This window comes from Hordeum vulgare, chromosome 2H (assembly GCF_904849725.1).
Source record: "Hordeum vulgare subsp. vulgare chromosome 2H, MorexV3_pseudomolecules_assembly, whole genome shotgun sequence".
Classification (NCBI taxonomy): domain Eukaryota; kingdom Viridiplantae; phylum Streptophyta; class Magnoliopsida; order Poales; family Poaceae; genus Hordeum; species Hordeum vulgare.
The window spans coordinates 368,373,284-368,396,108 of NC_058519.1; the positions used below are offsets into that span (position 1 = coordinate 368,373,284).

The 22,825-nt window shown below is 45.7% G+C and overlaps 1 protein-coding gene across 4 annotated transcripts; it reads left to right on the top strand.

The window, feature by feature from the left end:
* Positions 1–1,529: 1,529 nt before the first annotated feature.
* Positions 1,530–5,727, top strand: LOC123430094. Of its 4 annotated transcripts, none has more exons than XM_045114007.1 (12): positions 1,530–1,732; positions 1,898–2,024; positions 2,093–2,162; positions 2,258–2,347; positions 2,498–2,614; positions 2,730–3,176; positions 3,404–3,816; positions 3,935–4,034; positions 4,150–4,209; positions 4,307–4,393; positions 4,577–4,714; positions 5,109–5,727. In XM_045114007.1, exons 2-12 carry the CDS (start codon positions 1,912–1,914, stop codon positions 5,454–5,456), a joined length of 1,983 nt encoding a protein of 660 aa, XP_044969942.1. In that variant the 5' UTR covers positions 1,530–1,732; positions 1,898–1,911; the 3' UTR covers positions 5,457–5,727. The 4 variants fall into 4 exon arrangements, with proteins under 4 accessions (XP_044969942.1, XP_044969940.1, XP_044969943.1 ...); XM_045114005.1 differs by having other exon boundaries at positions 1,902–2,024; XM_045114008.1 differs by having other exon boundaries at positions 1,902–2,024; positions 2,102–2,162.
* The last annotated feature ends 17,098 nt before the right edge of the window (positions 5,728–22,825 follow it).

The following is a 22,825-nucleotide window of genomic DNA, read 5'->3' on the forward strand; positions in this document are numbered from 1 at the left end:
ATTATTCTGATGACAAGCAAGAAGCTGCCTTAGTGCAGAGGACAAGTAGTTAGTTGTAATGAAGCTTTCTTTTGAGAAGAGAAAAGAGCACTACCAGTTTTTTAGTCCCAAACAAGAGGAAAAGCCCAAGAGAGCAAGGTTTGTTTTCCTTTTATCCCCACGCACACTTTCACCGCTTTTGAGGCCACCCCTGCACCTTTCCTTCCATTCTTTAGGCTTATGCACCTGAAGAAGGTTTCAAGTTTAAACATTCTATTCTTAGGACAAAACATGGGGTTTTTGTCTCCTAATGCCTGGTTTTTACTCCTATCCCTTTCCATGCTCACGGTCGCGGAAGCTTTGCATTGTTTAACAGCTCTAGATGGAGCCATTCACCAATAAGCAGTTACTACTACCATTGTTCAAGCATGGTGGTTCTGATGCAGCATGCATGCCCTCCTTTCTTTTACCTTTTATTTTTATTTGAACAACGAGGTTAGCTTTCGAATTCTCCACTGAGGAAATAAATGAGCAAACTTCTCAAGTGTATGTGGTGGTTAGACTAGTTAGTAAATGCCACAGTCAAAGATCCTGCAGTTGCTATAAATGTTGCAGCAGATCCCTCCCTTGCACTCATCATATCATATCACACTCTATTGTTCACTTGTCCATCAATGCCACAGCGATCTCCATGTGAAAGGGAGATTTTGAAATGCTAGCAGCAACACTAGGACAGAGATTTTGAAATGTGTTCTTCTCTTGACTGTCACATCTTGGAAAACCTACACGCTGCAACTGAAACTGTGCACCTGGGTTAAGCAGAGACATGTCCTAATGTAGTACAGGCACTGCATAATTACGGAGGACGTGTTGCATTAATGCGTCATTGCTTCATGTGCCCATTGGGTAGGGGGCCTGCTCGGTTTTTATATGGTTGCAATCTTGGAGCAAGAAAAGCGAGAGAGCAGCCCTAACGCTTGCGTTGGCATTTGTCATCAAGCATTGGCTCTATTAGCAAGACAAGATACACCAATCTTCCATTAATCTAATCCTAGAATCTCTCAGCTTCACAGTCACCACATGAAATTAGTGACGTACTACCCATGGTCAGGGTATAGTCATAAAAGAAAAATGAAAACTAGCACTAGCGAGCACACAAATAAGAAATAACCGAGTTGCACCGTATTTTCTAGTTTCTCCTGCTAGCCGTGAAGCTAATAAATAAATTTGCCTCTGACCTACTAGTCCAGTTGAAAAGGTGCTACTCACAACAAGGAAAGTAAGAAAGGCAAAGGGAAAAAGAGCCGTCTGTTCTGTTTTGTGGAGATGTTCATGATGCCAATTCCTTTTTCAGAAAGGCAAATGTAATGGTGATGTTGTTGCGTGTGGCTAATTGTGGAGTTTCTGTTTCCGCGGATAATGAGGCTTTGCAAAATAAAATGCCCACTATCTCTATCTGTTGGAAACAAAAGTACTAGTGGTTACTTTGACCTGGGGAGTAGGTGCTGGTGGGTAGATGGCACTGGTGGCTATGTATGTGCAGCGCAGCGCAGCGCAGTGCAGAGCTTCTTGGAGCCTAGTGTGCCTTTCTGAAGGCACCATTCTGCTCGTTTGCATCATTGGGTTGGGTGCTCCCTCTCCCTCTCCCCCACTCCCGCTTCACTGCTCCAGCCTTCAACTCTCTTTCTCCCACCTCTGCTCCACCACTGCCCCAGCCTTCAATTGACTCTGAGCACTCCACCACCTAAATTGTGTGAGTTCTCTTCTTCTTTTTTTCTTTTGTATTCTTCTTTGCATTTTTCTCTCCGTTGTATCTTGGCGCAAGCTTGCTTGGTCGGTTCTTGATCACTTACTTGTATTGCCATGGTTTCCTTCTTGAGTTCATGCTGATTTCATTCACTTCTTGGTTGGTTTCAAGACAGTGCGTGGAGAATGAGAGAGATGGAGGCGCAGGAGAAGAAAGGCCACAGATCCTTGGCCAAAGCCAAACCAGTCAAGCCCTCCTACAACTACAATGCCCCATCCAGGCATAAGCGTTCCAAGAGGTTGGAAACATCATCTCCATCTTTTTGTCATGTTGATTCATGCTTATAAGTTTGTGCTCATCACAAAGTAATGACAGTGATTTAGAGGAGAAAAATGCAAAGGATGCACCGCAGACAGCGTCTAATCAGCCAAAGTTGGTAAGTTTTTGTCTTTTTTTCTTGTGCTCCATATCCATATACCGCTGGTTCTCTGTAGATTTGAGTTTCTTTCATTTTCCTGTGGTGTCTTCCAGAATGGTAGAAACTCAAACACTCATCTGCAGAGCGAAACCAACAAGGGAATCCAGCCCAAGAGTCACACGCAAGACTCCCTCAGAAAAGAGGCAAGCACCCGGCATTTTTGTTGTTGCTCTTCTTAGCTCACAGGCAGAAGAAATCAGAGACTGCATCTTGAAAGAATTGTCAAAACATTTACATCTCCGGATGCTGAATTTCGCCCAGCATCATTTTGATCTAATGATGCTCTGACGCAGATTGTGCAGCTGGAGAGGCACCTTGACGATCAACAAACGGTGCGCGGCGCACTGGAGAAAGCATTGGGTCCGAACCCTGCTCCGGTCACTCTCTCGAATGACAGCCCAATCCTCCAGGTGACACTTGTTTTTGCTTTTTACCATGACATGTATCTTTCATTTTAATTTCATCTGTTAATTCATGAATGATAGTATGTTCATCAGATGAAACTGATGCCTTTTTTTTTGGCAGCCCACTAACCAGCTGATAAGGGAGGTTGCGACATTGGAGCTGGAGATCAAGCACCTGGAGCAGTACCTTCTAACATTGTACAGGAAAGCATTTGACCAAGCGCCCTCACTTGTCGTCCGTCCGGAGGAGCCGGCGCCGGCAAAGCCATCGATGAGCTCACGGTCTGCGCTGATGGAAGAAACTCCCAAAGCAAAGGCCACCGTAGGAAGAGGTGGTGATGCAATGCTCCACTACAGCTGCCCTCCGCTTAGCAAGAGGAGGAACGGCACGATGGAGGACTGCTCTCCGTCCACATGTCCAACGAAGGCCATGGACTCTGATCATGGCCTGCGCAGCCAGTCCGCGCTGTCGTTCCGCGGCGTGTGTTCGTCGAGGATATCGCCGTCGGAGGAGAGCCTGGCGAGGGCTCTTCGCTCGTGCCACTCTCAACCTTTCTCATTCTTGGAGGTGATCCATCCGAATTTGCTGATTCGACAGTTGGCTCAGTTTCCTGTTGCAGTTGAGACAATAACATTCCTGTTGGAGTATTAACAGAAACTTCACTGAATTTTGAAAAAAAAAAAGTGCTGCAGCGGCAACATTCAAATTCAAAGATAGTTAATGTCGCTGCTGCAAGATTTCAGATTCTGTTACTTATGAGCTAACTTGACTGGTATTATTATGTTACTTTGCAGGAAGGAGAGGCTGCTACTACATCAGGAGTGGTAAGCCTGGCTGACTATCTGGGGACTAATGTAGCTGACCACATCCCTGAAACCCCCAACAACCTTTCTGAGGAGATGGTGAGGTGCATGGCAGGGGTGTACTGCAAGCTTGCAGATCCACCTCTGGTTCACCACCGTGCATCGTCGTCGCCAACGTCGTCGCTCTCGTCGACGACAAGTGTGGTCTCCCCACAGTACCTTGGGGACATGTGGAGCCCCAATTGCAGGAGAGAAGCCACCCTGGACTCGCGGCTGATCAACCCGTTCCACGTCGAGGGGCTCAAGGAGTTCAGTGGACCGTACAACACAATGGTTGAGGTCCCATCGATTTCCCGCGACCGCCCGAGGCTTAGAGAAGTCGAAGATTTGCTACAAACTTACAAGTGAGTTGCTCCTGCATTTCGTTTTCGTTCTGCTCCAAAATAGGGGAAATTCTTCTGTTCTTCTGTTCAGTGCTACTACTTGTGAATGAGCACTCATGGATATGTTTGATATTTTCAGGTTAATTCTTCATCGTTTGGAAACCGTCGACCTCCGGAGGATGGCGAACGAGGAGAAGCTCGCCTTCTGGATCAACATACACAATGCACTGTTGATGAGTGTAATGCTTGCTTGCTCTCTGTTCCGTCCATGCTGATACTAGTACTGCTGTGTCTACTCATTTTTTCTTCTTCTGAATGAGTGAAATGATGAACCGTTGGCACAAACACCCACAGGCCTACCTCAAGCATGGCATCCCACAGAACCATCTGAAGAAGACATCACTTCTTGTCAAGGTAAGGTGGGACAGCAGAATCATCGAAAGCAAGCGCCGTTCTTCTTCTTCTTGGGATACATGACACTGACAGAGAAAACTTCTTTTTCTGGAAACAGGCCGAGTGCAAGATCGCTGGGCGCAGCATCAACGCAGCGGCCATCCAGGGGCTGGTCCTCGGATGCAGCACCCACTGTCCCGGACAGGTATGTACCGAACCATGTACTATGATTTGGTCAAGAAGGCATGGTGCCGACCGAGTAGTGTCTCCAATGCTGCATCATTTGGTCAAGAAAGCATGGTGAAGATCGAGTAGAATGTTGCCGCAACACTCGATTAAATGTGTGGACAAATTTCTGATTTTAACCCTTTGGGCGGTCCGCATGCAGTGGCTAAGGACTTTGCTGCAGCCAAGGATGAAAAGCAGAGGGAGCAAAGCAGGGGGGCAATGGCAAGCCTTTGGCATCCATCGGGCCGAGCCTCTTCTGCGCTTCGCGCTTTGCTCCGGCAGCCATTCCGATCCCGCGGTATGAAGGAACTCCACCTCCTCCCTAGTCTCTAGCACGCACGAGAATTTTTTCCAGATTTCCGAAAAGATGCTCCCAAAAGACACAACATTCTTCTCTTCACTTAGCATCGAGACATACACTGCTGCATGCCATTCTTTTGACTAACTCAATGTATAAAGAAGCACGAGGAGTATAACCCTGGTAGAGTATAGCTGTATAGGGTGGAACAAATGTTTCCAAAAGTGATAAAAGCTAAATGCGCCGCAGCATGACACAATGATGAAACAAAACTTGACGCCCCCTTTTTCTTTCTCGATGGAATGTTTGCTGCATCTTTTGTTCGCCAAAGTACGAGGATGCATCATCATTACTGATCCATGCATGGCGCGATGGTTGGATGGATGGTATGCAGGTGAGGGTGTACACGCCCAAGCGGCTGCGCCAGCAGCTCGAGGCGGCCAAGGAGGAGTACATCCGCGCCACGGTGGGGGTCCGCCCGCCGGACCATCAGCACCGCCGCGGCAGGGTGGTGCTTCCCAAGCTGGTGGAGGCCTACGCCAGGGACGTCGGGCTCTCGCCGGAGCGGCTCCTCGACGCGGCGCAGCGGTGCCTGCCGGAGAGCGTGCGGGCAGCGGTGCAGCGGTGCCGGCAGCAGCAGCAGGGGACGGCGGCGAGTAAGGCGGTGGTGGAGTGGGCGCCGCACAGGCAGAGCTTCCGGTACCTGCTCGCCAGGGACCTCGCGTTCCCACACCTCAGCTGATCAAAGCTTCCACGGTCACCTGCATGGTTGCCATGGCTTGGCCTTTGCTTGACATGACTCATCGATTACTGATTAGTGGCAGTGGGTGAAATTGATTAAGTGATCACTAAATTGTTGATAGATTTGGTTCTAGGATTACACTACTTATCTCCAAGAATTTTCTTGTGTGTATGTACTTTGTCTAAGGAGATGGACGCGCTGTAAAGAGATTTTGCCTTTTGTAGATAAACATATAACCGAGGATTTTGCCTTTTGTAGTATTACCGAAAAAGCCTTTTTGTAGTATTGAGTTAGTAGGACAGCAATTAGAGTTCCGATGAAATACTTCCTCCATCTCAAAATAAGTGTTTTAGCTTAGTATAATTTTATATTAAAGCTAGAACAAAGGTGAGACAGTTATTTTGAGACGGAAGGAGTATTCGAGAGTTCCAATCCATTATATTCTCACTAATACAACCACAAACATGTATTGTAGAAGAGCATTTAGAGAAACAATTAAGGGTCAGAAATATGGTGAATTTGAAACCCCCTCCCACATCACTCTCGCATGCGTCTCGGGAGAGCCCTAACCAGCCGCTCCTCGAACCCATCCTCCATCTCCTCGCATCGCCCTCGCAGGCGGGAGAGCCCTAACCCGCTGCCGATTGAACCCGCCCCCTTCTTCACGCATCGCCCTCGCAGGCGTCTAGGGAGAGCCCTAACTCGCCGCCGCTCGAACCCATCCCCCCTCTCATTGCGTCGCCCTCTCATTGCGTCGCCCTCACAAGCGCCCCGGAAGAGCCTTAACCCGCCGCAGCTTGAACCCATCCCCCCTCTCCTTGCGTCGCCCTCACAGGCGTTCGGGAAGAGCCCTAACCCGCCGCCGCTCGAACCCACCCCCGCCATCGGCGCAGGCTTTCGCTCGATCTGCTCGCACCAAGTCATTGTTCGTCTAAATTTGTGTGTCTTTAGGTTGGATCTTTATGACTTACAATTCTCTTCATCGACGGTGATTGTCGTTCTCGTGCGCTGATCTTTTTTTTTTGTGACAAAGGAAATATGTTAATACCGCGAAGGTACCAATTATACCCGGCCTCTGTACTAACAAGGTGTCCAAAGACATCAAGGGTACACACAACAAAAAAAGAACATAAAAACCCGCCATGGTGATGAATCACTAGCATCAGCAACACTCTAACCACCACCGAAGACAACACCTTGGATATAAAAGAGGTTCTCCAAAAGGAATACCTCCAAGAGGGAAACAATGCACAAGCGTTGTATTGCCGAATCAAAGATCTTGGGTTTTCACCTTGTATAAAGTTCGGGTTCAGCCAAAAACAATGCCTTCAACAAGGCCATTACGAGGTTTGACCAATAACGTTGAGACCTTGTGACGGCGCCACTAGGCCCGAAAGAGACGACGCATGTGCATCGAGAACCATGTAGGTTCAACGACAACATGGCAATGCAGTCCTAGAGGGGATCACTAATGTGATCTTGGATCACGAGTGAGGGGAGGGGAAGCAATGAGAGCTATCGAGTTCCCATGGATGCACCACACACCAGTAGCCTCCCATCGCCGTCTTACACTAACCCGCGACAAGGCCGTTGCCCTAGATACCAGGCCCTTGGCCTCCATGGCCCCACACGAAGCAGGCCTCCCCTAGAATAAGAAAACCCGCCACCCTTTGGTAGCGTACCCGCCACCACCATGGCTTAGGCTGACGACAACAGTGTAAGCGAGAGCCGATGGGGAGGGTGCTAGCGGCGGCGTTAAGGTTCGTCCCGGGCGTCGCCTGGGAAGCGACGCGAGGGAATCGCTCGAACAGTTTACTATATTGAATTCCTTGTGGTCGGTGGTGCGCTGATTCTATGTGTCCTTAGCACGATGACTTCTATTATAACAAGGTTTTCTCGACTCCAAGGAGGGAGGGGCAATAATGACAACACACTTCGGCTCACTAGAGTGATAGTCGTAGCCTAGATGGTGTATGGATCAAGAGTTTTTAGATTATTTTTTCCAAAAAATAGCAATCCTTTCGATAGTTGTCGCTGAAAGTGATGTATCTAGACTTATGTTAGTGTTAGATACATCCGTTTGAGCGATAACCTTTTTTGAGCAAGAACTAATTTGGATAATAGGGAGTACTATTTTAATTTCTGAGAAACAATGAGAATGAAGTGTTGGAAATATGCCCTAAAGACAATAATAAATTAGCTATTATCATATTTCCTTGTTCATGATAAACATTTATTATCCATGCTAGAATTGTATTAACTAGAAACTTAGATACATATGTGGATGCATAAACAACATTGTATCTCTAGAGAGCCTCTACTAGACTAACTTGTTGATCAAAGATGGTTAAGGTTTACTAACCATAAGCATGAGTTTTCATTTGATAACGGGATCAAATTATTAGGAGAATGATGCGATGGACGAGACCCAACCTTACGCTGAGCATATGATCATTTCACCTAGTTTTTGCTACAACTTTCATCATGTCAATTATCAGTTCTTTAAACCATGAGATCGTGCAACTCCCGGATACAGGAGGAATACTTGGTGTGCTATTAAACATCACTTCATAACTGGACGATCATAAAGTTGCTCGATAGGTACTTCCGAAAGTGTTCATTGGGTTGCATGGATCAAGAGAGGGATTTGTCACTCCGTGTGACACAGAGATATCTCCGGGCCCTCTCGGTAATACAACTTCGTAAAGAAGCTGACAAGCAATGTCACTAATGGTTTAGTCATGAGCTCATGTGTTACGGAACCAGTAAAGAGACTTGCCAGTAATGAGATTGAACTAGGTATGGAGATACCGACGATCGAATCTCGGGCAAGTAACATATCGCCGGACAAAGGGAATTGCATACAAATTAACTGAATGGGCATCCAGATCCTTCTATCGGTTATTGATTGGAGATGTGTCTCGGTCATGTCTACAAGGTTCTCGAACCCGTAGTGTCTCACACTTAAGAGTCGATAGCGCTAGGGTAATGTCGATATATTAACAGTGCAAAGTACAAAAGTAGTTTGGAGTCCTGGATGGGACCGGGACATCACTAGGAGCTCCGGGGCAAAGATTTATATATGGGAAGTCATATTCAGGGTTCCAGAAAGGTTTGAGAATTTTTCGGTAGAATATCGGTAAGATTCTAGAAGGTTCTCGGGGTTCCACCGTGGGGCTCCATGACCCGTGAAGGGCCCACATGGACAGAGAGGTGGGGCTATAGCCCACATGAGCTGGCCGCACCATTCCCCAATGGACATGTTGTTTAAATCTAGAGATAATATCTTATCTCTAAATTTAAAATCTCTAAATTGAAATGGTTGAATCTAGAGATAAGATCTTATCTTCATGTTTAAAGTGATTTCTCCCTTGTGGCAAGCCCTAAAAGGGTTTTGGATGCCCTCCCTGCCCACAACCTATATTATAGAAGGGTAAGGTGCATGGGGGTAGCTACCCCTTCACCCTTGCCCATTGGCTGTCCCAACTCCTCCCACGTTTCTCCAGTACGCGCTTGGCGAAGTCCTGCCGGAATTACGCTGCCACCACCACCACCACATCATCGTGTTGGTGCAAACCCCATCTACCTATTGTCCCTATATTGCTAGAACAAGAAGGAGGATACATCACTCAGCCGGACGTGTGCTTAACTTGGAGGTGCCGCACCTGTGGTGCTTGGATCGGATTGGATCGCGACGCGAGTACCACCAGGCCAGCCACGATCTCTAGATCATTAACGCTTTCGGTCTACAAGGGTATGTGGACACCTCACCCTCTCATTGCTAGCATCTTCATAGAATAGATCTTGGGTGTTTTGTAGGATTTTTTTTATTTCCCATGCAACCTTCCCCAAGAGTGGCATCATGAGCTAGGTTTATACATAGATGATAGGCATGAGTAACACACAAAGAAGTTGTGCGTGTTGATGTTCAGATTGCTTACCTCCCTTGTCTTATTTGGATTCAACACTCTTGCAGGATGAAGCGGCTCGCATAAGAGACCGGTTCCACTAACTAACATGCAACTTGTATTGCACAAAAGTGGCTCGTGGGTGTATGTATCTCGCACTTTAGTTGAATCTAATTTGACAATGGCGGTCCTTGTAGAAGGTTAAAAGGCAACTTGATTATTACCGTTGTGGATTTGGATAGGTAATAATGGTTCTTTCTAGTTGCCCATAGTAGCCACATAAAACTTGCAACAACAAAGTAGAGGATGTTTAACTTGTTTTGGCACGACATGTTGTGATGAGATATGGCAAAGAGTGAGTTGATATATGTTGATGTATGATATGATCATATTTTGTAATAGTTTTCACGACTTGCATGTCGATGAGTACGACAACCGACAAGACCCATATGGTTGTCTTTTGTTTATTGTATGACCTACGTGTCAATCATTAAACGCCATGTAATTGCTTTACTTTATCGCTATGTGTTAGCAATAGTTGTAGGAGAAATAATTGGTGAGACAACCACGTGCCCACACGATGATGGAGACCATAGTGTCATGCCAATGACGATGGAGATCATGTCGGTGCTTTGGAGATGGCTATAAAAAGCACAAGATTATGATGGCCATATCATGTCACATATTGCTTTGCATGTGATGTTTATATTTTTATGCATCTTATTTTGCTTAGGACGACCGTAGCATTATAGAATGACCACTTCACTTAATTTCAAGATAAAATATGTTCTCCCTAAGTATGCACCATTGCGTAAGTTTGTCGTTTTGAAGCACCTCTTGATGATCGGGTGTGATAGACTCTCTGTTCGCATACAATGTGTGTAAGAGAGTTCTACACATGCGGAATATTTGGGTTTAACTTGAGCCTAGCATGTACATACATGGCCTCGGAACACGGAGGACCGAAAGATCGAACATGATTAGTATAGTAGATATGATCAACATGGATATGTTCACCATTCACCATTGAAACCACCCCATCTCACATGATGGTTGGACTTGGGTTGGTGAATTTGGATCATGTAACACTTAGACAACTTGAGGGATGTTGACTTAAGTGGGAGTTCACTAGTAATTTGATTAGAGTTTTCTATTTCCGTGCCCCTCATTGCTTAGTTATGCTTAGTTTTGCCAAAGCGATATAACTTTGCTCACTTTTGCCCTCCCCCTCCACCACCTGCTCACAAAAACCTGAACGTTGCACGTTACCTCCCTACTGTTTTTTGTCTCCTCGTGACTATTGGGTCCGTTTGCTACCCTGACTCGTGGGGCGGAGGCAACTTACTACAGGTGGGGCCTAGGCACATGGATTGCTGTCTCTTTCTTACCCATTTCGAAGAGCTCGTGCCCGAGTCGTTCCCCATCATCGCCGTTGCCATCGCCCCCTCTCTCTCCCACCGCCGCCATCCTACACGCACTACCACCCCCTCCACACCAAAACCCTTGCCCACCCAGCCCACCAACGTTGCCTAATCGATAGGTACCCTCGTCCACGATGCACTGATCCTCCGTGTTTTGTGCCACATGCTTGTACTGGCTTGAGGGGATCTGGAGGGTGGAGCTGCAGCAGCAGATTGATATGCATAAGCTTGGGCAATGTCGAGGGGCACTAGTCTCTATCCCATTGAGCGTGGGGAGGATTGGGTCGAATTAGGAGTAGCAGAGAGCTGATGGATTCTAGCTGGGTAAGCCTCACACCCCTTGAAATGTGTGATCTAACTCATTAAGATGCCTATTATATGACCAATGGGCGCATGAATTGTTGCTTGCTTGAATGAATTATTGCCTGCCTTACTTTAGGATTGATCCAACGCTTGTCTTTTGGCTCAGAGTTAGAATGGAAACTAGCTTCCTCCGAGGTACAAAATTACATCATTCCTCTGGATTTTTCTATCCAAAGGTGGTAGAAACAATAATTTCGTTTAAAGATTTATGCAAGTCCTTGTGTTCTGAATATCCCTGGAGCCAATCTGATGTTGTTGGTATGAGTAATTTCAATAGCTGTAAACATAAATTTGTGCAACTAACTTGCGACGAGCATCTAGAAACCCTTTTTTGTTTTAACACTGACAATTGTTTTGGTAAAATTGAAATGCAGGTGATGCAACTGCGAAAAGAATGGTATAAGGGAAAGGGTTCCACACCCATTAACTCTGCTAATAGCGAGCAACCCCACACTCCTTGTAGGTCTGGACCGGCTAAACCTAGTAGTACTGAGAGTGAGGCCAGCGATACATTGGTTCGATAAGATGATGCACAACATGACGAGCGAGTGCCTCGAAACAATGACAGGGATGCGATGATGTATCCTGAATTGGTTGATGAATTCAGCAAACGGGCAATGTAGAATGAATAGCCGGAGGAGCCAACCGGCCATGGTAGATTTGATGGCACTGATGATGAAGAGAAGGAGGAGAATGCTGACGTGTTGGTTCCAAACAAATACGCTGGTGAGGACATGCCAACAATTGAGTGGGACAAGAACGATCCTAAGATTACACCTTGAACAGTCTTTGAAATGATGATGGACTGTTGGAATGCACTGACTACCACTAGTGCAGAAAACCCTAGCTATGGTGTTGCAAAAATTGTCTTTCTTGCGTAAACACCCTACGCCAGCAATATGGTGCCACTTTTAGAATTTAGAGGTGGCGTTGGAGATGACGCCAACATTATTTGAAATGGCTATGGTGTTGGACAAGGTTGCACGATGACAATGTCATATTTAGCTAATAAAAAAATATGCCGGCTTCACAAATTAAATGTGTCAGCAATTCACAAAAGATCCTACCAGCTTCATCTGCTAAACCTGCGAGCAATTCACAAAAGATAGTACCATCCAACTTCACAAACTAAACATAGTATACCAAATTCACAAAAGATAAGTAGCAACTTCACATGTATCTATCTGCCCCTCTCGACACTAACTAGTTTCGTTTAAGGACTAAATTAATCTCACGGAGCTTATTCCTATTCATGTGTCCCTCCATGAGGTAATGTGCTTTCTTCGTCTTTAGTCGAGTCTTCTCCTTCTTCAGGACTTGTATTTCCTTCTTGAGCTTGCTTATCTCGAGGTTCAGTGACTCGAGCTGACGTTTGAAATTTAAAATATTATGGTAGATAATTGCGTTGTAATTGATAATCTTGTCCTTATCCTTTTGCAGGGAGTCATTCAAATCCTGCATGGCCTTGAGGGTAGACTTACATGACACGATCAACTCGTGATTGAGCACGTCCACGTCACGTGTCTCCTGCACAACGGGTGCTTGAGAAGGCAAACAACTCGTATGTCTGCCTCGCAAGGGTTCCAAATCATCAACAATTAATTAATGGTTAGATATATGGATGTTTGCAATGCTATCTCATGCATGTCTTTTGTAACTGTAATTACCTGGTTGGTGATCACGTTGCCTTTATCTCAGGCATACCCCGACCAACACTGAGAGGAGCCTATCCACAAACTAGAGTCCGCCATATTGTTTGGCTAAAAAATAAAGGCCACACATGAGTGTGTTAGGGCATTTTCCCGCCTTAGTGTTTTTGTGATGATAATAACTCATTATGGGGTATAATCGTGTGTCAAGTTCTTGCAGTACCTTATTTTTGACACAAGATGATTGAGCTTTCCCTCCGGACGGAAAAGAACGAAGACGATGTTCTCTACGTGTTTATTTCTTTGCTCGTAGGGAACCCGTAGTATTAAGAGGGAATTCACATCGGAAGGTAGTGGGTAAATCAATGCATGTACACATCCTTTATCTCCCACCCAAGGTTCCTTCCGATCTTTGAGAGAGGTCCTCATTTATTTTCTTGTCAGCGGTTTCCTCTCCTAGTAGTTGTACCGCTAGTTCCAACGGTTGTACCACTAGGATTGGTACGTCAGGTATAAATGTCACTCCAGGGGTGAAACCCTGGAGTTGCTGCTCTCAGGGTGAACCCCAACGGTTGTATCGCTGCCTCCGGGCAGTTGTACTGCCAAAGTCTCGCTAACCCTCGAGTGGCGGCCTCAGGCAGTTGTACAAACCCAATACCACCGCACGACTGGACTCGTCTCTGTTGTGGTGTTGTACTTGGGCAGTTGTGGGCCGGTAGTTCCATTCATGTCTCTTTGACCGGTACTACCAGTGTCCAGGGCGGTTGTACATCCCAGGACTTAGCCGCATCTTTGTATCTATTCCTAGCGGTTGCACCGTGGCAATCACCGCTCGGGTGCTTCCTCCCTGTTTGCAAGTGGTTGTTGGGCGGTGGTAGGGTGGTTGATACTGACCTCTTGGGTGACTGGTACTACCGCCCCAGCCATCGGTTGTACCACTGGTTAGGACTGGTGGGTTGTACCGTCCCATTGAGGGAACGGTTGTAAGGATTGGGAATGGGGGGCACTATATAAAGTGGTGCTTCTTCCACCTACCACTTTACCTCTTACCTCTCTCTCTACACCATTGATGCCCTCCAAGATTTCTTGCCTGATCTCTCTCTAGCTAGTTGATACATCCCAAACGTACCTATAATTTCTGCTTGTTCAATGATCTTTTGGGTGACATTGTTATATGTTTTGCTACACTTTTATATCTTTTTACACATATTTGGACTAACCTACTAACTTAGTGCACCCAGTGCCAGTTCCTGTCTGCTGATGTCTTTTTGCAGGGGCTTTTACCCAATTTTCTGAAGTCCCAAAAATCTCGAGAAAAATATATAAAAAATCAGCGTACCAAAAGCTTCCAGATCACCGAAGATGGGCCAGAGGGGGGCCATGGGCCGTCCAGGCGACCTCCTGGCATGGCCTACCCCCTGGCTGTGCCCACAAGCCGCCTGGGTGGGTCCCACCTCCTCCGATGCCCTCCTTCGGCCTATATTTACCTCTCTGAGAGAAAACCCTCGAGGAGATCCAGAATCGCGAATTTATCCATCGTCCCGCCGCTGCAGCGCTTCCGAGATCGGGAGCACCAAGAGACCTCTTCCCGACACCCTGTCGGAGGGAGGATTGACCTCCGGGAGCTTCTTTACCGCCATGGACGCTTCCTGGCCCTGCCGTGAGTAGTCCTCCTTGGACCATGGGTCCATGACCAATAGCTATGTGATGTCTTCTCTCCAATCTTGTGCTTCAATGGTTAGTCCTTGTGAGCTTCCCTACATGATCAAGGCATCTATGTAATTCTCTTGCTATTGCTATGCTCGGTTTGTTGGGATCCGATGGATTATGAGATTATGTTCAGATTGTTATGAGTTATATATTTGATTATCCTTTTAAATTATGTTCCTTAGTGATTCATGCATGTTCTCTGTTGCTATTTATTGCTTTGGTCGAGTAGTAGATTGTAACTCCAAGAGGGAGCGTTATGCATGATTGTGGGTTCATGCACCTCGATGTCTAGCTTGAGTGACAGAAACATGAGACTAGGGGATGTGTTGTTGCCACCAGGGAGAAAACAACGATGCTTGTGACCACGGTTGCAAGGATTGTTTACCTTACGCATAGTTCGTTAATGCAGTTATCTATTGCTTTGAGTTTACACTTTGGGTGGGGCTCACAACTTAATACCGGCGAGATGTCTTGGATAGATATCTCAAGGTGTATGATTAGTAAGTAGATGCTGATGAATAAACCGTCTACTTGTCTTGGCGTACTGCCCATTACTATTGAACCTCTAACTATCAAGTAGCATAATTAGCATTGCGGTGCGTTCATAATTCTGTCAATTGCCCAACTGTAATTTGTTTACCCAAGCATAGTTGTTTACCGTCTTTTGGGAGAGAGACGTCACTACTGAACATCATGTGACTCCGTTTCATACCACCATCATTGTTTACACCCCCATCATTTACTGTTTTCATTTACTTTTCCGTTGCAATCACTATTACTATTCCCTCTTGTGTTTTGATCCTTTGCAAACTACAAGGCCGGAGAGATTGACAACCTATCTGTACTCGTTGGGAGCAAAGTTATTTGTGTGTGTGCAGGTCCACGTCTTCTGCTAGCGCCAGGGTGGAAGACACCTACTTCTTGATCCTAGGAGTCCTCCTGGTTTGATAAACCTTACATTCTCCATGTAAGAGAAAACTTTCTACTGACTACATCTTAACCTTCCACTTGGGGTAACCAACAAGGTGCGAGAAGTATATACATCATCTCGTGATCACTAGTCAAACTTGTTGATTTGCTAGGGATTGAAGGAGGAGATCTAGATCTACACTTTCGCCAAAGGAAACTTGATTCCCCCATACTTTCTTGTGTGAATTTTGTTACTCGTGGGTGTTTGAGCATCCTAGAAGGAAGAGGTCACCTCGAGGCCATAGTTCATTGTGCTGAAGCTTAGTAGTTTCGTTGGGAGCCTTTAATTTAGTTGTGGAGATTTCCCCAACCTTATTTGTAAAGGTTAGGCTGCCGCCTTCAAGGGCACCACTAGTGGAATCACGACACCTTGCAATATGTGAGGGCGTGAGGAGAATACGCTGGCCTTAGTGGCATCTTGGGGAGCATTGTACCTCCACAACACTCCAATAGATACGTACTTCCCCACAAAAGGAAGGAACTTCGGAAACACATCCTCGTCTCCATCGATTCCACTTGTGGTCACTTCTCACCTTTACTTGCATTTGTTTGCTTGTTATTGTTGTTGTTAGCATCATATAGATTGTTCACTTAGTTGCATATCTGGACAACCTATTTGTTGCTAAACTTAATTTGTTAAACAAAATCCTAAAATTGGTAGTTGCCTATTCACCCCCTCTAGTCAACCATATCGATCCTTTTAATTGGTATTAGAGCTATGTCTCTTTGTTAAGGCTTTCACCACCCAAAGAGTATGGTTGACGAAGGGGATCGGGTTGTGGAGTTACACAAGGCCATGGATGTGTCCGTTGTTTCTTGAGAGGATCTAAATGAGGCTATTTCCTCTCTTAGATCCTCATTGTCTATGGAGGTCAAATCCATGCTTAAAGATTTCCTTGAAGGCCTCAGACTTCCTACCGATTCGTTGCGAGTGGTTAACCCACAATTTTGGAGTCGGATGCCAACTCCAAGAAGGACAAGGCTAGTAGTCATAAGAATAAGTTGCCTCAAGGAATGGCGGGGTAGATACCTATGCCTTGGTACTTCCTCCCGTGGTCTACGAAGGACTGGTTCACCCACTTTCGATGTCAAAACTGACTGATATCGAGTAGGGGGTCCGAACTGTGGGTCTTGGATCGAAGGGTAACAAGGGACGAAGGAGACGCTGTTTTACCCAAGTTTGGGCCCTCTTTATGGAGGTAAAACCCTATGTCCTGCTCTTGTTGTTATTGATGAAGTAGTAGAGAGTACAATGTTGATCTACCTCAAGATCGACTGTTGTGGTCTAAACCCTAATCGTAATGAGCTTAATGTGTGCTACGAACTATGGCCCCCCTTGTTTATATAGGTACTAGGGGTGCTAGGGTTACACAAAGTAGGTTACAATAGGGAAGGAATATGCCAATTACTATGTCGCCTTAGATTGTACGTCAAGTCTTCGGAAGAGTCCATCTTGATTCCAATACCTCCAATGACGATCGAACCTGCCCAGGAGTCTGGCCCATGATAATAGATAGGTGGCTTGAGGACCCCTTAGTCTCGGACTCCCTCAGTAGCCCCTGAACTGGCCTCTAATATCGAAACTTTCCACCTATGGTTGCTTCATAGAGACTTTGGCTTGCAAGGCGAGTTATGTTCTTCCTTTAACTAACGATAGTTCGGCTGCCGATGACCTTCCTTCTTCAAATACATAGATATAGAGATATATATACATAAATTTCAATTTCCAGGCCGACCTTTCGACCATAAATATTGTCTTTTCCTCCTCTGTGTGAAAGGTCACGTTGGTCAAGGCCTATAACCTTTATAAAAGAGTGGTTCGAGACCGTTTTTACTAACACGTTCCATCACGGAGGTCGTGTCCCTCTTTTCTAGGGATATGGTTTATGATTTGGGTTATCCCACGCGCCGATAATCGCACGATTTTATCGGGAAACAGAGGAGTTCACAGCATAGTGGGGGCTCTTGATATTTTAGTGAGCCATAAAAGGTAAAACCATCCCCGCAGCCCCTTCATGCACCTCAGATCTCACAACACCGTCGCCATTCATCGCCTCCAAAGCTCTAGTGCTCAAGCCTTCCTTCTCCTATTGTCCTTTCGAATCCTTCCATCAATCCGGCGATGGCGAGCTCACGTTCCAAGGGCAAGTGGGATGCCTCCTCCATCACTGAGAAGGACATCCTCGAGCTGAAGAGCTCCGGTTACCAGCCGGAGAATATAGTCCATCGTGCTCCGAAGAAGGGTCAGGTTATCCCCACACCAAAAGATGGGGATAGTAGTTTTTATTCCTCATTTTATTCAGGGTTTAGGCTTTCCCCTCCACCCGTTTGTTCGGGGCGTCATGTTCTACTATGGGATTGACTTCCATGATCTCCCTCTAAACTCCATTACCCACCTCTCAACCTCTGATACGTCTCCGCCGTATCTGTTGGAAATATGCCCTAGAGGCAATAATAAATTGGTTATTATTATATTTCTTAGTTCATGATAATCGTTTATTATCCATGCTATAATTGTATTGATTGGAAACACAATACTTGTGTGGATACATAGACAAAACACTGTCCCTAGTAAGCCTCTAGTTGACTAGCTCGTTGATCAAAGATGGTCAAGGTTTCCTGGCCATAGGCAAGTGTTGTCACTTGATAACGGGATCACATCATTAGGAGAATCATGTGATGGACTAGACCCAAACTAATAGACGTAGCATGTTGATCGTGTCATTTTGTTGCTACTGTTTTCTGCGTGTCAAGTATTTGTTCCTATGACCATGAGATCATATAACTCACGGACACCGGAGGAATGCTTTGTGTGTATCAAACGTCGCAACGTAACTGGGTGACTATAAAGATGCTCTACAGGTATCTCCGAAGGTGTTCGTTGAGTTAGTATAGATCGAGACTGGGATTTGTCACTCCGTGTGACGGAGAGGTATCTCGGGGCCCACTCGGTAATACAACATCACACACAAGCCTTGCAAGCAATGTAACTTAATGTAAGTTGCGGGATCTTGTATTACGGAACGAGTAAAGAGACTTGCCGGTAAACGAGATTGAAATAGGTATGCGGATACTAACGATCGAATCTCGGGCAAGTAACATACCGAAGGACAAAGGGAATGACATACGGGATTATATGAATCCTTGGCACTGAGGTTCAAACGATAAGATCTTCGTAGAATATGTAGGATCCAATATGGGCATCCAGGTCCCGCTATTGGATATTGACTGAGGAGTCTCTCGGGTCATGTCTACATAGTTCTCGAACCCGCAGGGTCTGCACACTTAAGGTTCGACGTTGTTTTATGCGTATTTGAGTTATATGGTTGGTTACCGAATGTTGTTCGGAGTCCCGGATGAGATCACGGACGTCACGAGGGTTTCCGGAATGGTCCGGAAACGAAGATTGATATATAGGATGACCTCATTTGGTTACCGGAAGGTTTTCGTGCATTACCGGAAAAGTTTCGGGCTCATCGGTAGTGTACCGGGAGTGCCGGGAGGGGTGCCGGGGACCATCGGGAGGGGTGTCACGCCCCAAGGGGTCTCATGGGCTATGGGAAGAGATAAACCAGCCCCTAGTGGGCTGGAATAAGTTCCCACTAAGGCCCATAAGGTTTGAGAAGGAAAAAACACAAGGTGGAAAGAGTTTCCAAGTGGGAAGGTGGAATCCTACTCCAAGTAGGATTGGAGTAGGACTCCTCCACCTCCAATTTCGGCCAAACCTTTAGGTTTTGAGGCTGCCTCCTCCCCTCCCTCCCACCTATATATATGGGGCTTTTAGGGCAGATTTGAGACGACTTTCTCACGGCTGCCCGACCACATACCTCCATAGTTTTTCCTCTAGATCGCGTTTCTGCGGAGCTCGGGCGGAGCCCTGCTGAGACAAGATCATCACCAACCTCCGGAGCGCCGTCACGCTGCCGGAGAACTCTTCTACCTCTCCGTCTCTCTTGCTGGATCAAGAAGGCCGAGATCATCGTCGAGCTGTACGTGTGCTGAACGCGGAGGTGCCGTCCGTTCGGTACTAGATCGTGGGACTGATCGTGGGATTGTTCGCGGGGCGGATCGAGGGACGTGAGGACGTTCCACTACATCAACCGCGTTCACTAACGCTTCTGCTGTACGATCTACAAGGGTACGTAGATCACTCATCCCCTCTCGTAGATGGACATCACCATGATAGGTCTTCGTGCGCGTAGGAAAATTTTTGTTTCCCTTGCGACGTTCCCCCACAGTGGTATCAGAGCTAGGTTCATGCGTAGATGTCTTCTCGAGTAGAACGCAAAAGTTTTTGTGGGCGGTGATGTGCGTTTTGCTGCCCTCCTTAGTCTTTTCTTGATTCCGCGGTATTGTTGGATTGAAGCGGCTTGGACCGACATTACTCGTACGCTTACGAGAGACTGGTTTCATCGTTACGAGTAACCCCCTTTGCTCAAACATGACTGGCAAGTGACTGTTTCTCCAACTTTAGTTGAATCGGATTTGACCGAGGAGGTCCTTGGATGAGGTTAAATAGCAACTCATATATCTCCGTTGTGGTGTTTGCGTAAGTAAGATGCGATCCTACTAGATACCCTCGGTCACCACGTAAAACATGCAACAACAAAATTAGAGGACGTCTAACTTGTTTTTGCAGGGTATGATTGTGATGTGATATGGCCAACGATGTGATGTGATATATTGGATGTATGAGATGATCATGTTGTAATAGAAATATCGACTTGCACGTCGATGGTACGACAACCGGCAGGAGCCATAGGGTTGTCTTTATACTAACGTTTGTGCTTGCAGATGCGTTTACTATTTTGCTAGGATGTAGTTTAGTAGTAATAGCATAAGTAGCACGACAACCCCGATGGCAACACGTTGATGGATGATCATGGTGTGGCGCCGGTGACAAGAAGATCGTGCCGGTGCTTTGGTGATGGAGATCAAGAAGCACGTGATGATGGCCATATCATGTCACTTATGAATTGCATGTGATGTTAATCCTTTTATGCACCTTATTTTGCTTAGAACGACGGTAGCATTATGAGGTGATCTCTCACTAAAATTTCAAGACGAAGTTGTGTTCTCCCCGACTGTGCACCGTTGCGACAGTTCTTCGTTTCGAGACACCACGTGATGATCGGGTGTGATAGACTCAACGTTCACATACAACGGGTGCAAAACAGTTGCACACGCAGAACACTCGGGTTAAGCTTGACGAGCCTAGCATGTGCAGACATGGCCTCGGAACACATGAGACCGAAAGGTCGAGCATGAATCGTATAGTTGATATGATTAGCATAGGGATGCTTACCACTGAAACTATTCTCGACTCACGTGATGATCGGACTTGAGATAGTGGATTTGGATCATGTACCACTCAAATGACTAGAGAGATGTACTTTTTGAGTGGGAGTTCTTAAGTAATATGATTAATTGAACTAATTGTCATGAACATAGTCTAATGGTCTTTGCGAATTACGATGTAGCTTGCGCTATAGCTCTACTGTTTTTTTATGTTCCTAGAGAAAATTTAGTTGAAAATTGATAGTAGCAAACTTTGCAGACTGAGTCTGTAAAACCGAGGATTGTCCTCGTTGCTGCGCAGAAGGCTTATGTCCTTAATGCACCACTCGGTGTGCTGCACCTCGAGCGTCGTCTGTGGATGCTGTGAACATCCGACATACACGTTTCTGATGACTACACGATAGTTCAGTGCAAAGTACTTAATGGCTTAGAAGCAAGGCACCGAAAACGTTTTAAACGTCACGGAACATAAGTGATGTTCTAAAGAGATGAAATTGTGATTTCATGCTTGTGCCCTTGTTAAGAGGTACGAGACCTCCAACAAAATTCTTTGACCACAAAGTAAAGGAGAAAAGCTCAATCGTTGAGCGTGTGCTCAGATTGTCTGAGTACGACAATCACTTGAATCAAGTGGGAGCTAATCTTCCAGATGAGATAGTGATGGTTCTCCAAAAGTCACTGCCACCAAGCTTTGAGAGCTTCGTGATGAACTATAACATATCAAGGATAGATACAATGATCTTTGAGAGATTCGCGACGTTTGACACTGCGAAAGTAGAAATCAAGAAGGAGCATCAATAGTTGATGGTTTGAAAAACCACTAAGTTTCAAGAAAGGCGAGGGCTAGAAGGGATACTTCGTGAAACGGCAAAACAGTTGCTGCACTAATGAAGAGACCCAAGATTAAACCCAAACCCGAGACTAAGTGCTTCTGTAATAAGGGGAACAGTCACTGAGGCGGAGCAACTCTAGATACTTGGTAGATAAGAAGGCTGGCAAAAGTCGAGAGAAGTATATTTGATATACATAATGTTGATGTGTACTTTACTAGTACTCCTAGTAGCACGAGGGTATTGGATACTGGTTCGGTTGCTAAGTGATTAGTAACGCGAAATGAAAGCTACGGCATAAACGGAGACTAGCTAAAGGCGAGGTGACGATACGTGTTGGAAGTGTTTCCAAGGTTGATATGATCAAACGTCACACGCCCCCTTTACCATCGGGATTGGTGTTGAACCTAAATAATTGTTATTTGGTGCTTGCGTTAAGCATGAACATGATTGGATCGTGTTTATTGCAATACGATTATTCATTCAAAAGGAATAATGGTTACTCTATTTGCTTGAATAATCACCTTCAATGGTTTATTGAATCTCGATTGTAGTGTTACACATTGGTGCCAAAAGATACGAGTTAAATGATGATAGTACCACTTACTTGTGGCACTGCCGCTTGAGTCATGTTAGTATAAATTGCATGAAGAGGCTCCATGCTGATGGATCTTTACTCACCTGATTTCGAATCACTAGTGACATGCAAATCATACCACATGAGCAAGGCCTTGTTTTCATTGAGATGAAACAAGATAGTAACTTGTTGGAAGTGATACATTTTGATGTATGCAGTCCAGTGAGTGTTGAGGCACGCAGTGGATATCATTATGTTCTTACTTCACTGACGACTTGAGTAGATACAGGAGTATTTACTTAATGAATCACAAGTCTGAAATATTGAAAAGTTCAATTCTGTTTCAGAGTGAAGTTCGTCGTAACAAGAGGATGAACTGTCTACGATATGATCATAGAAATGAATATCTGAGTTACGAATTTTTGGTACACAGTTAAGACAATGTGGAAATTGTTTCACAGTTCATGCCACCTGGAACATCATGGTGTGATGATGTGTCTGAACGTCATAGCCACGCACTATTTAGTATGGTGCATGCTGGGATGTCTCTTATCGAATTACCACTATCGTTTATGGGTTATGCATTAGAGACAACCACATTCACTTTAAATGGGGCACCGCGTATTTCCGTTGAGATGACACAG